At 40.2% G+C, this 17,945-nt stretch overlaps 1 protein-coding gene across 1 annotated transcript in view; it reads right to left on the reverse strand.

Annotated features, from left to right (window-relative positions):
• The window catches only part of si:dkey-220o5.5 (actin filament-associated protein 1-like 2), a 70,345-nt gene that overhangs the window by 36,109 nt on the left and 16,291 nt on the right, over positions 1–17,945 (reverse strand). The window contains exons 2-3 of the mRNA XM_036578184.1: positions 6,867–7,004; positions 2,171–2,313 (exon numbers count right to left, since the gene is read on the reverse strand). Coding sequence (XP_036434077.1) covers positions 2,171–2,313; positions 6,867–7,004 — 281 coding nt within the window. The remainder of the gene's footprint in view (positions 1–2,170; positions 2,314–6,866; positions 7,005–17,945) is intronic.

Raw genomic sequence — 17,945 nt, forward strand, 5'->3', positions numbered from 1 at the left:
AAATGTAAATAAAAACAACATGCACACACACAAACACACACAAACACACACATTTTCTAACCTGCTTATCCTTCTGAGTAAAATAACATGCAATGATGTGCAAATCATTTAAACCTTATATTTTATTGAAAATAGTACAAAGACAACAAATGATATGTTAAAACTGAGAAAGTTTATTGTTTTTTGAAAAATATTTGCCCATTTTGAATCTGATGCCAACAACAAATGCGTTCCAAACAAGTTGTGACAGAGGCAACAAAGGGCTGGTAAAGTTGTGAAATGATAAAAAACACCTGGTGGTTGACTGACAACAGGTCAGTAACATGATTGGGTATAAAAAGAGCATCTCGGAGAGGCGGAGTCTTTCAGAAGTAAAGATGAGGAGGGGTTCACCACTCTGTGAAAGACTGCACCATCAAATAGTGCAACAATTCAAGAATGACGTTTCTCAACGTAAAATAGCAAATAGGTTTTGCTTTTCATCATCTACTGTACATAATAACATTAAAAGATTCAGAGAATCTGGAGAAATCTCTGTATGTAAGGGACAAGACCAAAAACCAGTATTTGCTGGCCGTGATCTTTGGACTCTCAGGTGGCACTGCATTAAAACAGACATGATACTGTAGTGGAAATCACTGCATGGGCTCAGAAACACTTCTGAAATATGCTGTCTATGAAAACAGTTCGCTGCTGCATCCACAAATGCAAGCTAAAACTCTAAAATGCAAAGAAGAAACCATATATAAACAGGATCCAGAAATGCTGCCACCTTCTCTGGGCCCGAGCTCATTTAAAATGGACTGAGGGGAAGTGGAAAAGTGTCCTGTGGTCCGATGAATCAACATTTGAAATTCTATTTGAAATCATGGACACTGTGTCCTCCGGGCTAAAGACCACTCAGCTTGTTATCAGTGCACAGTTCAAAAGCCAGTATTCATGATGGTGTAGGGGGGCGTTGGAGCACATGGCATGGGTGACGTGCACATCTGTGAAGGCACCATTAATGCTGAACGATATATACATGTTTTGGCAACTTATGCTGCCATCCAGACGACGTCTTTTTCAGGGGAGGCCTTGATTATTTCAGCAAGACAGTGTCAAACCACATTCTGCATGTATTACAGCAGCATTGCTCTGTATTAAAAGAGTCCAGGTGCTAAACTGACCTGCCTACAGTCCAGACCTGTCATCACTGAAAACATTTGACGCATTATGAAATGAAAAATATGATAAATGAGACCCTGAACTGTTGAGCAGCTGAAATCCTGTATCAAACAAGAACGGAAAAATATTTCACTCTCTAAACTACAGCAGTGTCTCCTCCATTCTCAAACACTTACAGAGTGTTGTTAAAAGAAGAGGTGATGAAACACAGTGGTAAACAGGCCCCCGTCACAACTTTTTTGGCATGTGTTGTTGGCATCAAAACGGGCATATATTTTCAAAAAACAATAAAATTTCTCAGTTTCAACATTTGATATGTTGTCTTTGTAGTATTTTAATAATATGGTTTGTAGTACTTTACTAATATGGTTTACATGATTTGCATTTCATTGTACTCTATTTTTATTTATGTTCTGCACAGCGTCCCAATTTTTTTGGAAATGAGGTTGTAGATAACAGTGCGTCATACAGTGTCAGAAACCACATAATCACGTCTATCAGAGATCACCTAAAGGGGAATTCCACCAATTTTTAAAAAGTTCCCAAGAATTAGCCTGTAAACTGTTATTCAGAGTGGTTTGGTGTGAAATGCGCCATTCTAGAATCAGAAGTGTTCACTGTGGTGGTGACAGGAACCAAACGTCCACCTCTAAAGGCTCCCTCACAGAAAGTTAGTATATGAAATGGTTATGAATTCACTGCCTGATATTGTTTTACTATAATTTTGAGAAGATTTTGGCACTAAACTATTCATGGTGGAGGGATACATGGAGGACATAACAAGATCAGTGGTCTTTAGCCCGGAGGACACAGTGTCCATGATTTCCAGAAAGAATTTCAAATGCTGATTCGTCAGACCACAGATCTCTATATGTAAAGCAAATTTTAGATACCAAACATGTCTTAACTACATTTTGGGCCTGAGGAAAAAACTGGATACATTAGATTTTTTGCTAAACTATTGCTTTAAAATGAAAGTTGCTGTGTTGTGTGGTGGTCTTACCCCATGCCGCAGCCATTCAGAAGTGGTGTTGGAGGACAGAGGGGGTTCTGCTGAATCCAGAGCCTCAGCCACTGAGCTTTCCCTGAGATCACTGCTGGGGCCTCCAGACGGACAGTTCATTATCATGTACTCTGCATCCTCCACTGCAGAAACACACAGGCATACAGTGAGCTCCCTGTAATCCAGCCTAAGGGATCTCTTAGAAGCGAACAATTGACAATATTTACGGCTATAGTAATAAATTACACCACAATATGTTTTTCTGAGCATATCATGGGGATTGTTAGTACCTGAAGAACATTTCATTACAACGACAGCATAATTAGTCCTGTTTATCTGGGCTTAGTGCAGTGCAGCATGTGAAACATTCAATATAAAAAACTGTATGATTTTTGTATTTTAACAGTCTTTAGTAACCTAAACCATTTTCTCCTCTAGGTTAAGCTTGCTCTTTGGGCAAACAATATACATGTGCTAAGTATGTCATGTGAATTATTTTCCAATGTTAACTAAAGGACCATCATATTTTACCATAAATCTCCTTTCTTGATGTAAACTAGGTCCTAATCTTCGGTAGTACTTATGTAAACAGTATCAATCACCAATCAGAAGGTTAATGTGGTTTGTCCCGTCTACACAGCATTAACAAAACTGTGTTCCCCTATGATTTCTCTGTGTTTGAGATGGAGCAACTCAGAAATCTTAGAAATAAATGAGAAAAAGTTAACCACCAAGCGAAAGCTAGCCACGAAGCAAAAGCTAATCACCAAGCGAAACCTAACCACCAAGCAAAAGCTAACAACCAAGCAAAAGCTAACCACCAAGCAAAAGTTAACCACCAAGCGAAAGCTAGCCACGAAGCAAAAGCTAATCACCAAGCGAAACTAACCACCAAGCAAAAGCTAACAACCAAGCAAAAGCTAACCACCAAGCAAAAGTTAACCACCAAGCGAAAGCTAGCCACGAAGCAAAAGTTAACCATCAAGCTAAAGTTAACCACCAAGTGAAAGCTAACCACCAAGCAAAAGTTAACCACCAAGCAAAAGCTGTTAACCACCAAGTGAAAGCTAACCACCAAGCGAAAGCTAACCACCAAGCAAAAGTTAACCACCAAGCAAAAGCTAAGTTAACCACCAAGCAAAAGCTAACCACCAAGCAAAAGCTAACCACCAAGCAAAAGTTAACCACCAAGCAAAAGCTAACCACCAAGCAACAGCTAACCACCAAGCAAAGTGTTCTTTGGGTGTATATAGAATCCCCTATTCACATGGTTCTAGAATGTCCCCATTCACAGTGTTCTAGAAAGTTCTCCCCATTCACACTGTTTTAGACCATCCCCTGTTCACAGGGTTCTAGAATGCCCCAATTCATGTTTCAGAATGTTCTCCCCCATTCACACTGTTCTAGACCATTCTCTATTCAAAGGGTTCAGCTTATAATACTTCATGAACTAATTACTTTTTTTTTACATTGTTTCGATGTCACAAAATGATAAAAACATTGCAAAAATGTACATAATAACCTTCTTTCCGCAACACAAGACTGAACTTTTCATCAAATTCAAATCATAATAAAACATCTCCTGTTCTACTTACAAACACTAGCATTTGTTTCACTGAGCTACGAGCCAGACTATTGTTAGCCCTGATTTCAGAGTTAGATTCTTCAAATATGAGTCAAAATGCTTTCACTTGGCACTTGAATGTGCATGACATGCTTTAGACATGACTGAACGTCTTCCCCAGCGCTGCAGCTCGCCAGCTCTCCCTCGCTGACTCACACACTGCTGCTAATAGAGGGGGGAATTTGAGGAGAGGGTGAGATTTAACGGCCCTTGATTCCATTTATTATCCTGTTCTGCCTGTTTGTTTGGTTTAGTGCACCTTGGATTGCATTTCAATGGATTTTGTACTTTCCAAATAATAATGTTTTTACTTCTATCCATGTATATAATTGAGGAAAGTGTCTATTTCTTCTTCAGGTTCAGTTCAGTCTTTAACATGTCGCTCCTAATTCTCTTTTTGGGGTTTAGCTTCATTCGGCTGCGTTGGTTCTGCTCCTGTTCGGCTCCACTGTTGATCACTCCTCCCACTGCGGAGCTGTATTATATTCTAGAGCCAAAGGATCCAAAAAGAAAAGAGTCTAACAATCTTCACTTCCTATGCCAATAGATGCTGGATGTTCTAAGTATTTCCACTGCAGCTCTAGAAGTTACTTAAGAAGGTACTTAAGTCGTTTTTTGAGCTGCTTGTTTTGTATTTATACTCAAGCCGTTTATTCTGTAATATGGCTACCATGGTGTCCAAAGCGGTTCCTTATGTGTTGCTAGTTGATTGCTATGGTATCTAAGACGGCTGCTAAAGCATTGCTATGTGGCTACTATTACTATAGTATCCCAGGTGGTTGCTAGGATGTTGCTAGGCTGTTAATATGGAGTCCTACAAGGATGCTAGGATGTTGCTAGTGTACTCGTATTATCGTAAGTGGGGTGCACAAATTTTTGTATGCACCAGACGGGCAGCTGGTCCAGCATACCCGGCTAGCATAAGCAGTGGCAGAAATACTGATTACTGAAAATCATGTTGGACTTCCATCCAAAAACGTCCTCCAAATAAAATTTTAGCCTATGTTGCTTTGATTGATTGTACTTTTTATAGTGTTTGTTTGTTTTTTGAGAACCTCAAAAGATAAAAGAACGGTTTATTTTTTCCCTTGTCTGGTAGCTTCTACATTATTGTACATGTAACCATGTTTGAAGCACAGCTTGGCCGTTGCCATGACTACAGAGTTGAAGATGGTGCCATACTCCAATCAATGTTGTTGACACAACAGTTCTTTGCTTTTATAGAGTGAAATTCGAGGCACTGGTGCCAGGAGACGATGAATACCCGCTGACATTAATACCTGCTTATGACCCTCCACGGGTCCTATTCTACCTCCACAGTCTCCACAGATTCCTCTCTGTTTGTTTTCCACCAAAACATGCGGTAAATCTGGACGTTTCTCCTGATCTGGAGACAGCTGGACATGAGGCCGGTGCTGTCCTGCTCAGAGACACGTGGAGAGATGAGGTCATGGGGTACAGGAGCTTTACGACAGCGCAGGAATTTACAGCTGAGCAGCAGCGGCAGGCTTGGGATGGTTGGAGATTTAGATCTGTCCCGCCTCACCTCCACATGACCCTGCACATCCACTCGTTTACGCAGAAGGCTTTATTCTGAGGCTGAGGCAGGACGGGCTTCTAATAAAAGGATCTGACCCTTTAAGGAGGTTTCTGGGTCATCCTGCACTTACAAGGTTGCTGCTTTAGTGTTACCGGAATTCACTGGTGTCATTTCTGGATTAAAACAAATACAAGGAAATCTGGAGTGCTAGTGCTAATCTAATAAAGCTGCTACAGTTAAACTTAACTACTATTGCATTATTTAAATGCGTTTATTACACAATAAGTACACAATTGCATACATCAATACCAGACATCTAAGATACATAAATATAAACTACACAAACATTTATGAAGGCTGATTCTAAGCTGTGTCAGCTGTCTTAAAGGCTGCTTTTGTTAGTTCCGATGTCAAGCTGATAAAAGACCTACGTCAAGTGACGTAGAATTTTGTTGACATAAGGTTCTAACTATGGCTGCATAACATAGACAAACACTGGCAGCAGAACGGGTCGCACTGAAGAGCTCGGTGACTTTAAATATGACACTGTCACAGGAGGCCACCTTTGCCACAAGTCAATATGAGAAATTTACACCCTGTTAAATCTGCTCTGCTATTACTGTGAAACGGAAGCCTCTAGGAGCAACGACAGCTCAGCCACGAAGCGGTAGACCACGCAAACATACAGAGCTGGGCCACTGAGGAGGACGGATGATGGGCTGAGGCTGTTTTTCAGGGTGTGGACCCCTTAGTTCCAGTGAAGGGTGATATTAATGATACAAGACATTTTACACAATTATACGCTTCCAGCTTCCAGTTTGGGGAAGAGCCTTACCTGTTCCAGCATGGCTGAGCCCCTGTGCACAAGGCAACATGGTTTGACCAGTTTGGTGTGGAGGAACTCCAGTGGCCTGAACAGAAACCTGACCTCAACCCCACAGCACACCTTTCGGATAACCTGGGATGTCAACTGTGAGTCAGGCCTTCTTGCCAACATCAGTGTCTGACTTCACAAATGCTCTTTTGACTTAATGAGCACAAATTCCCACAGACACCCTCCAAAATCATGTAGAACGCTTCCCAAAAGAGTGGAGGCTATTATAGCTGGAAAGGGGGACCAACATCCATGGTTTTGGAATGAGACGTCCAACAAGCTCATATAGGTCTGATGGTCAGGTGTCCACATACTTTTGGCCATATAATCTATGTCACTTGACATACGTTCTTATTTATGCCAAACTGACAACAAAAGTGGCCAATAGCAGTAGCTTTTCTACATTTTCAGAGGTTTAGCTTTGTGTTACTAAGCTTTGTGCTTTGAGTTGCCTTTTGTTGGGTGTTTTTGAATTTGACCGTATCCAACCTTATGATTTCTACTATTTGCACCAAAGGGGCCTCCAAAAATAGCACAGTGTAGCTTTAAAGTGCCAAAATGTAGAGTTTCTATACAGATTATTGCTGTATTATTTATTTAGAACCATTGATGAAGCTTTATATCTAAGACTACAGGTGTGGACAGCAGTGCTACTCACCTGGGGTTTCTTTGGGGTCCTGTAGCTTGGACAGCAGCTCTGAGATGGACTTCTTCTGGGCCTGAGCGATGTAGCTGAGGTTCTCACTGTCCAGAACCAACAGAAACGCCTGCAGGTCCGAAACCAGCCGGGCCAGAACTGAGGAGCAGACATACATATTGCAGTTAAAGACATTCAACTCCACAGTCAGACATGACTTATTCCATTAATATGGAATCATATTGACAGGAATGATTCTGAATTGATTCTGAAAATGCATTGACTCATATGTTAGAACATGCAGGCACTGTTGCTCTCACTGGGCGTTGGTGATGAAAATCGGAAACTGTGGTCACTCTGTGATGGAAATCACGCCAGTTTCATTTTAAGGTTAATGTAATTCAGCTGATTCGTCCACTCAGATGACCATAACAAAATACACGGCTTTTCAAATGGAACAAATCTTTCTTTAACCACACACAAAAATAATGTGATTGATCATTATTAATTGTTCTAACAGCCCTACACTCATACTAAAGTACAGACAATGGTTCTACATAGAACCATGCACATTTGAATACATGATCTGTGTTCTGCATGGTTCAAATGGGTTCTTCTTAATGATGGAAAACCAGTTGTATATAATTCTTTTAAGAACCCTTATAAAAATGGTTCTATATACATACTTTAAAAATATGGTTCTTCAAGGGTTCTTCAGTGAAGAGGATAGTTCTATTTACAGCCATGATTTCTATACAGAAATATGCTGTATATGGTTCTTTGTAGAACCTTCTTGAAAATGGTTCTATACAGCACCAAAAAGGGTTCTCCTACTGTTACAATGTCAAGCTTTTTCCATTTTCAAAAAGGTTCTATACAGAACCATACACAACACATTCTCCCTCAATCTGAAGAACTCATGGTCCTAAACAGACCCATTCCTTTTACTAAAGAACCAAAGAAGAAACAGAGCGAAGCAACCAAATGGGTTCCACCATTGTTATGAGTCAAAAAAACTCTTTTTCAGTACTGCACAGAACCCTCTTTGCTAAGAGTGTAATCCCAGCTACAAAACTGGTGCAGCTGAATCGCCACTTCCAGACTGATTCAATAAAGTACGCGCTCATTTTCTGGCCGTAGTAAGGGTCATTTTCAGATCGACTCCTTGATCTGTTTACAAATAAATGAGAATCAGTCCAGTCCTTTTAGTGTGAACACAAAACAAAATCAGAGTAAGATCGTGCGACTCACAGCCATCAAATCAGGAGAATCAGGTCACAGTGCTGCTAATTCTCAAAGCCATCCAGTCTTCTAAAGACACGCCACTCGCAGCAGATCTGCAGATGTTTCGGCACTGCAAATATTTAACTTTCTCACCAAACACAGGAAGCTCTAAAGCTGTCCTCATTCCTGACCAGTGCCTTAACTAGATGGGTGTGCATTCATTTAGCAAAACTGAATTACCTGTAGAGCAACACAAACATCACAACTCGTGCTTCAGACTAACACGTTCACTTTTGGAGGGTCTGTTCAGGAATCAGCTTCGGTGTAGTTTGGTATCTGATCAGGCTTCCTCACCTCAGGCCTTATTATATAGGAACTACACGGAGAATAATGTGAGTTCTTCTTTAAGGGAACATTTTCAGGATGATTAAGTCACTCAGATGTAAAGAGAGATTCGGAGTGGTTTGGTGTGAAATGGCTCAGATGTCTTTACAGTGGTGGTGATAGGAACCAGGGGTCGCCATGACTACAACACAAATATAGACATTTTATTTACTATCCAGAACCACCAGTGAACCTACACGAGTCTAGCGCTGCTAAAGGATTGTAGGATTATACTACACTCTTAACAATGACAGTTCTTCAAGGGTTCTTTATTTGGAACCATGAGTTCTATATATAACAATTTCATCTCTAAATGGCTCTTTGTATTGGTGAGTTGTAAATGGTTCTATATAGCACCAAAAAGGGTTCTTCTATTGTTACTGTGTCAAGCTTGTAACAAAAGAAGAACCATTTTTGGTGCTACATAGAACCATTTTCTAAAAGGTTCTATATAGGACCATATACAACACATTCTCCATCAATCTGAAGAACCTTTTCACCATGCAAAGAACCATTTAAGCATGCAGAGGGTCCTGTGTAGAACTCCTGGTTCTAAATAGAACCACTGTCTTTACTAAAGGGCCGTCTTTTTAATAGCGTAGCGCTAAGCTAACGGCAGTTCACATGAAAGTTTTTGTCTAGATTTTGTTCTAGATTAAACACAGTCATTTGGATCGATTGTAAAAGACCTCCCATATTCCATATTTAGCCAAAGTGTTCTTTACTTTTAATGTAAGTTAATTAAGCAACAGAACCCGAGAGGGAGTGTGTTATAGTGAAATAACATCACGGCTGTGATTTGGTCGCCGTAGATCATCACAGCCGTGATGTTATTGGCGATAACACACTTCTCGAGTGTTCTACTGCTTTAATACAACAGTTAAATAAATACAGTAATAAATTAATGAACTGGGCCGTGAACGCGGCGTTTAATATGTTTTAATGTTCGCAGTTCCTTCACCAAATTATAGTTCCTTAACGAGCAGCTTGTTGCTACGTCAGAGTAACGAGCTCCGCCCACTCGTTGCACAGCCGGCAGTTCGTTCTCCAGCTCCTTACACTAAATTCCCAAACTGTCATCACCACTGAGCAGCTTTTCAGTCGGCAGCTGTGACAGAAAAACAGCTAAACAACCTGGAATCAGCCAGAAATGAACCCAATACCATTCGCCAAACGTGTGGTCTGATCTTCAGAGTCTGACCAAATCAGACTGAGCCATAAAACTGCCGCAATATCAAGTTCAGCTCAGTTTTTTCATTTTTTGCCAGATCAATATTAATGTTGTTTTGTTCCAGCCAGTCTGTAAAGCATCTTACAGCCCATTTAGTTTATTTGTATTAGTGCTACAGTGACTCTTTCACTACAGAGTTCTGACAGAGCTGCTACCACTGTTTTACATTCATAACAACTAACCAGAACCTGATTAGGCTATGACTCATAGTCACAGTCAGTGACATGTCTTGAACTTCCAGAAGGCCTAGACTGTCAGTTTTCTTCCATTTGAAAATGCCCAATTTCTAATTTTGTGGCAGTTGTTGATTGACAGCTTAATATCTGTGATAGAAAGTGCAGTAGCAACTCCTATTAGGCAAAATCCACCGAAGTTGGCATGTTGACTTTAGACCCTTGTTTTACTGTGCAAAAGTCAGCGTCCACATTTTAATACAGCCATTCAGTATACGCTCATTTTCAGATGTTTTTGAGAAGATTAGATACAGGATAATCCACTTGCATAAGAAAGAAGAAAACCAAAGGTAAAAGAAACAGGAGTTTTCAAAAATGGAGTTAAAAAATGTATTAAAAGCTCCAGAGAAAATGTGCCTCCTAACAACCACCTGGAAGACCTGGTAGACACCAAAACTGCCCCCATCAGATAAACAGCATTTAAAGCTTTCATCTCTGAGAGAGAGGAGAAAATCAAGCTGCTTCAGATCTGAAAACATCCACAGGTGTTTCTGTCCATCCTTCCACTGTGAGAAGACGACTCAGCGCTGTGGGTCTGAAAGGATGTGTAGCTGTTCAAGAAGAACCTCACTGAGAAAAGGAGACGGACACATCAAACACAGAAGCTGAACAATGGACTGACCACCCCAGAGTCCAGACATCAACACCACTGAATGTGTTTGATTACTTCAGAAAATGATCAACCAGCTTCTAAGACTGAACTTTGGAGGTGTGTCTGCAGATTCTTTGAGGAGCTGAAAGTGAGTCTCCTGAAAAGAATGGAAGCTGGAATAAAGGGAAAGAGTGACTCACTGACTCTCACACAGCTGAGATTAGATCTAGTTATTGAGATTTCTGCATAATTTACTGCAATATTTAATTTCATCAGAGTGGTCTCTGATTTTTGCACAGTGCTGTAAATGACCTTTTTTCTGACCTCTACTCCAGGTTGGAAGACCTCAACATGAATGGGCAGGGCTAAACTACCATAGGCTCAATTGATATATACTGATATTTGTAAACGCAGGGTGTCTTTACATCTTAGCTTCTACATATGGTTCGTATCAGTGTTACTGCAGTGCTGAGAATGATCCACCACCCAAATAGTACCTGCTCTGTGAGGGTCCATGGGGGTCCTGACCACTGAAGAACAGGGTAAAAGGGGGCTAACAAAGTATGCAGAGAAACAGATGGACTACAGTCTGTAACTGTAGAACTACAAAGTGCACCTATATAGTAAGTGGAGCTGATAAAATGGACAATGAGTGTAGAAACAAGGAGATGGTCATAATGTTATGCCTGATCGGTGTATATAATTATATATAAATATACCACACACATATAAACAGACACAGATTCAGGGATTCTGAGTGCATCAACAAGCCGCTACAGTCTCTTATTCACGCCGCGCCTCCAAACACAGGCCAGTTGTTGTGCTATGAGTGAATGGCTTTTGAATGGGCCTCTGTGGGGAAGCACTGAAAGAGCTGAATGAACTCTCACAATCATCACAACGTATTGTTGATTCATAATTCATAGTTTAGAAGGTAAACACGAGCACACACACTCGCTGACAAAGACTCTCTCTCTCACACACACACCTACATACATGCACACACGCTCACACACTATAACCCCAGATGAAAGCGTCCTCACAGCGAACAGTAGGTAGTCCTTGTTCGGCTGTTTTCTTCTCCCTCTCTCCCTCCTCCCATCACCCCTTCCCTCCCTGTAATCTCGCTCTGTTTGTTTTCCTCCGGAGAAACTTTCATCATCCCTTCTTTCAGGGACGTTCCCTTAGGGTGCAGAGCTGAACTGCAGATGCTGAAAAGTATTACAAAAAGGAAAAAATAGTATTTTTATTGTATCTTTAATTGTTTATTTGAAAATCAACATTACTCCATTACTCCACTTTATTCCATTTCTTTCAGATACAAGTCTGGCTACACAAATCACACTTTATCGTGTAGCACAAGAGAATTTAGCCTTTTTCAAGAGTCAAATCAAAAGGAACATATAATCAGCAGTGGTTCTGTTCCAACTGCTTCGGTTCTCAACAGCGCTCAAGCACCAGCAGCCCTCAACAACAGCTAACCCTTATAAGAGAGAGCTGCTAGCTAATGTTAGCCCCATCACAGCTATTCTTAATGACAGAATGCAGAGTAATGCTCCAGATCAGCTTCCTAACGTTCACGCTAAAACAGCTATTTCGCTGTTAGCCCTGTAAACAGTTATTCCTAATGATATAACGCAGCTACCTACAAGTTCTCTGCTATTACTAACAAGATAGAACAGTTAGCCAACGTTAGCCCTACTACAGCTATTCCTAACGAGAGTGTGCTAGCTAACATTAGCCCCAGAACAGCTATTCCTAATGAGAGTGTCCTAGCTAACATTAGCCCCAGAACAGCTATTCCTAATGAGAGTGTGCTAGCTAACATTAGCCCCAGAACAGCTATTCCTAACGAGAGTGTCCTAGCTAACATTAGCCCCAGAACAGCTATTCATAAGGAGAGGGTGCTAGCTAACGTTATCCAAGCAACAGCTATTCCTAAAGAGAGAATGCAGAATCAGCTAACAGTGAGTGTTTTTCCATGCACCTAATCTGATCATAATCAGATTGCAGTAGTTGTCTGATTATTCAAATTGTCTTGTAAACAGCACACTATGATTTCTTAGATCAGATTAAGGTCTAGAAACCTGATTAAGAAATCTGATAAAGAGGCTGGATTTTGGCTCAGTAATCAGATTTCTCAGTGCATGTGAACTCTTACTCTGATTTCTTTCAGGTTTCACAGTCTGCGCATGTGTGAAAACAGACAGCGGTACCAGAAATAAGTGAGACGCAGCAAAACACTTTTGGAGCAACGCTAAAACCAAATACAGGCTTTGACGAAATGGATTTAAATATTCTTCATCTTCTAGATGATGTTTGTTCATATTTTCAGGTAAAGTGACTCTGTTTTTTAAAAAAGCCGCGACATGAAGTTTGAGTTTTACATTTACGTCACGTCGTCTTCTGTGAGTTTATTGGCTGGTCGCAAAGCAGAAATCTGATTACTGTCTGACTCATGTAGACCCGGATTATTGACAAAGTCTGATTTTCTGCAGTTATCGGATTATTAAGTACATGTAAACACATTCAATGACATTTAAAGAGTTATTCCTGTTGTTATTCCTATAAAAGCTATTCCTAATGATACAAAGCAGCTAGATAACACTGAAAACTATACATCGATTAAACATGGTGACTGTCTTTTACACTGTGTAAAAATTCAATGACAGACAGACCAATAGAAACGGCACAAAATCATCTCTTTACATTACAACTTCCATTTTTGCCGTCTCTTGTAAAGTTCACATCAGTTACTTTTTTGGATAGCAACAGTAAACATTACACACAGCATGACGTGAGGCTAAAAACTGAACTAAATGTTTGGTAGCGCTTCATTTTCACTCTGCTACATAATACTGACATAACTGCTTTCTCTTGTTAATAATAGCTGCTGTACGGCTAACGTTAGCCACCGTGTTTAACTACTGCAGAGTGGTTTTCAAACGTGGGCCGCGGTGGTCCTGCTAGGGCGCCGTTAGCCATCTTTTTTTACGCAAAAATTCTGTGCAATATACACATTAAACTGAACGTAATTTTAAATAATTACATTTAAAAAATAAAATTTAATTATCAGCAAAAATAAAACGTGTTTATAAGAGCTCATTCACCTCATGGCATCTTCTGGCAAACTGCTAGCTAGATATGTTTCTATTTTCAGTGCATTTATCTGTCTTATGATAACATCTCAGTCATCAAGCAGTGAATTCATAACCATTTCATGTAGTAACTTTCTGTGAGGGAGCTTTTAGAGGTGGACGTCTGGTTCCTATCACCACCACTGTGAACAATTCTGACTCAGTAAGTGTCTCTAAAACAGAGCGTTTCACACCAAACCACTCTGAACGACTTTCTTTACATCTGAACCATTTAATTACAGAGGAAGTTTGAAAAGACGTAACCTCCATCTTAAAAAACCTTCCCTGCCATATTTCTTTTTGCCTGAAAAACAAGCTTGGAGAGGACAAAAACAGTGACCACAATAAGTGGCCTCACGGCGCGCTGCTGTCCTCAGTAGCTACAGTAGAGATGAGTCAATGCAGGATCTCGTTTGAGGCTCTACTTTTATCCCCAGCCATATATTCATCTGAAAAGACAGAGTTCAGCTCAAAACAACAAACAACCAACTGATCCTCCTGATGCCTGACCTGGAGAAGAGTGGACGAGTGTTCAGAAACAAGGAGAACACAGTGGAGGCGATGATGAAGAAGGAGTAACCAAGTTGCTATTAATTAGCTAATAAACAAGAACATAAATCAATGTTTTCGACTCTTCCTTCCATCTTTTCATGTATTACTAAATATGAAACTGTAATAAGGCCTGAGATGTCGAGCTCTGCCCATTTTTGGGTTCCTTTAATAACTAATAATTAAACGAAGCTCTACACACTTAAAAAAGACGGTTCTTTTAGTAAAGGTAGTGGTTCAGTTTAGAACAATGAGTTCTATATTCTTGCGTTTCGCGTGACGTCACACTGTACAGTCGCCATCATTCTGATGACCGAATCAGGGAGTGGCTGAGCTGCGCGGCACCTTCAATTTGCTGTGCTTTGTCAATGATTCACCTGCAAGACGCGACAGAAGCCGAGAGACGAGAGACACACAGACCTTTAATTCAGTGTTTTCACTCCAGGCTTGGAGCCGCTGCACTGTACAGTTTAGTGTTCCTCTCTGCTGTTCACCTCGTTCAGCTCAAGAAGGGATTAATTGGCTAATAATATCAGGTATTTTAACCAGGGAAACCGCAGTTATGCAGTGCTGGGGTTGCAGGACTGGAGCTGAACTCTGAACTAACTGCACTAGCAAACTTACAGAATCACGTCTGTCTAAACATGACGTTGTTTTCCGAACCACGACATTCAGTCTGATATTTAACGTTTATGCTTCTCCATTCAAACCTCATTTAAATCAGAAACAGAGAGTAAAGTTATACCGGCTGTCTGCAGCTCCGTTAGGGGGACGACTGTTCATCTCTCGGCTGTTAACATCAGCTAAAGTTATCTAAAGGCCAGCATTGATCGCATCTGTGTTAATTAGCTGATGTCGTTACCCTCCTATGATGACCAGAGTGTTGTCTCCTCTTTATGAACACCATGGGATCCTTTACCCACCCTGACGTGAAGAGCCGGTGGGCTTCTGTGCTTTTAAATGCTGTGAGAGACCCTCCAGAACAGGGAGAGGGGCTGAGTATGAGATAAATATAAACGTCAGGAAAACACAAATTTGGTAGCTTTCAGTCAGGTTAAGTGGGACCAGGAGTTCAGGGGGAAACTGCTTTGTTGATTTTTAAGCGTAATAAGTGAACACATCCTGTACAGAGAGACACTTCTGTACATTTTAATGTATAATTATCTGCTTGGGGCTTTTCCCCCCAGATTCTCTTGGCACGTTCTAGTCTGCACCGGAGCTTTGGGGAGAACCCGAACTCCTGCCTATTTGCTGAAATTGACATACTGGGGGAAAATGTGGCCTGCGCCAGGTTATGGCACATTTTATGTAAGTTTGTTTTTCAATATGTAAAAAAGGCCATATTTAAGCGTGTTCTCTGTAGAGGATGTGTTAACTTATTTTCACTTAGAGATCAACAAAACATGAAATTTGACGTCTCTACAGACTGTCACATGAACGTACTTAAAGTGTGAACGGGGTGCCAGATTTACTAAATACCTCCTGATTTAGTAGGCGCTGGATTCGGATCCACCATCCTCTGGCACAAATTGCAGGCTCTGATCACGCTACAGGAGAACTTTAATGTATGTTTATTACTTTAAAAAGATATTTTTGGTCAACTGGCCCATTTAACATAAAATGTTCACACAATATGAAGGACAGCTGGAGGTTTAAAATAGATAAAGCCAAAAAAAATGGAATTATAAGGTTTGCTTAGATGTTTTTTGAATGAAAGTGCATATTTATCTATGATATATGATGTGTAAATTCTGTACATATTTAATATATTAAGTCCTGCCTGTCTTTTGTTGCTGTTCTAACTCTGTGGTTCAGTATTATTGAGGTATCTATCTGTCTGTCTGTCTGTCCACAGCTCTTCGTGTTAAACACGAAGATGATGCCTGTTTTCTGTCACATGCAGCTTTCTCAGAATGGTACAAACATCTTAAATGACTCCATAAAACCGTTTGGTGAAGTTATTATCTGAGCAGGAAAGCTTAAGAAAGCTCGACTGCAGTGTGTCCTGCAGCAGAAGGGTGTAGTGGCGGTTAAGAGGTTTAGCTGTGGCCACATCTCTCTGGAGTAAACAGGGCAATTCCCACGGGTTTATTCAGGGTCATGCAGCAATGCTCTCCAAACAAACATCGCAAAAACACTAGAAATACCAGGAGGACCCAGCCCACAGCACTACAGTACGGAATAAGGAGACAATGAGAGGCAACTACCTTCAAAGTTTCACTCCCAAAGCTCTGGAAAGACACTTTTCCTCTCTGAAACACCTGTAAAGGAATTTACAAGCACAGCCTGATGCTAATGGACTTTAGCCTGATGCTAATGGACTTCAGTCCACGTTTATAGATAACAGTGAGTCATACAGTGTCAGAAACCACATCATCAAGTCTTTTAGAGATACTGAACAGCTACACAAAAAGTGTGTGGTGATTTAGCTGTGCAGTTAGCACCATGCTAGAAAGCGAAGCATCTGCTGCTAGCTACATTAGCCTCATAGCTCCGGTGCAAATCTAGGAGACGGACATGCAGGGCATTCTGAGGCAAATCAATCCCAAAAAAAGAAAACATTTTTTAATTCCTATTTTACCAGCATCAACATTCCATATAAAAACTCAGAATGGACAGTAAATAAAATGTCTATATTTGTGTTGTAGTCATGGCGACCCCTGGTTCCTATTACCACCACTGTAAAGACATCTGAACCATTTCACACCAAACCGCTCTGAATCACTCTGTTTACATCACAATCACTCAGTTACGCAGAGATTTTAGAAAATTCTATGCAATTCTGTTTCATCAATTTAACACTGATGTATGCATGTACTTAGCACAAAGCTAATTGGTGGGGTTTATGCTCACAACTCAAATACCAATCTAAAAAATGTCCTGAGAGAACAAAGCAATCATTTCATCAATTTCCACTTCAACAACATTTGACATGAATTTAGTAAATTTTGTAATTTTGTACATTTTTTGTACATTTTTCTCAAAATTATGAAGGACGTAATTCGAAAATATTCCCTTTTAGTAATTTCTAATGAACTTGATTATGTGGATTCTGACACTGTATGACACACTGTTATCTATAAACATGATCAAAATTCAGTGTTCCAGGTGGCTGCTACTGTTTTACAGTTCAGTTCAGAGTACTTTATTAATCCCAAAAAGGGCAATTTATTTGCAGCTTTCCCCGCGTATATATATATATATATATATAAATATAGATATATATCTATATCTTTATATATATATATATATATAAAGATATATATATATATATATATATATATATATATATATAAAGATATAGATATATATATATAGATACATATATACGTATACAGTCGTATATATATATATATAGGAAGGAATAAAAGACTTGGAGTAGCGATTTGTTCTACTGAGGGGGGCGATATAACGCCAACCTGACGGCATTACAGTGAATTCGCTGGAAAAAATATGATCAGAGTGAGCGATAATTCCTTTTGCTTTCTGAGCCACTTGTTTCTCCCACAGGGAGCCCAGGTCTCTCTGTGGGACTCCAATTATCTTTGAACAGATTTTTACAACACCATTCAGGCCATTCTTGTCCCTCACCACCCATTAAACCAACAAATAAATGAGAAAGTTAAAACACTTTTAATAAATGACTGATAAAAAACTGCACAACACCGTATTACAAACGTGAAAAGAATTCAGCTTACGCAGTAAATGAGTTCCTTCCCTGATAGCAAGAGGATAGTGGGCCACTGCTGA

This window comes from Colossoma macropomum, unplaced genomic scaffold (assembly GCF_904425465.1).
Source record: "Colossoma macropomum unplaced genomic scaffold, Colossoma_macropomum, whole genome shotgun sequence".
Taxonomy (NCBI): Eukaryota; Metazoa; Chordata; class Actinopteri; order Characiformes; family Serrasalmidae; genus Colossoma; species Colossoma macropomum.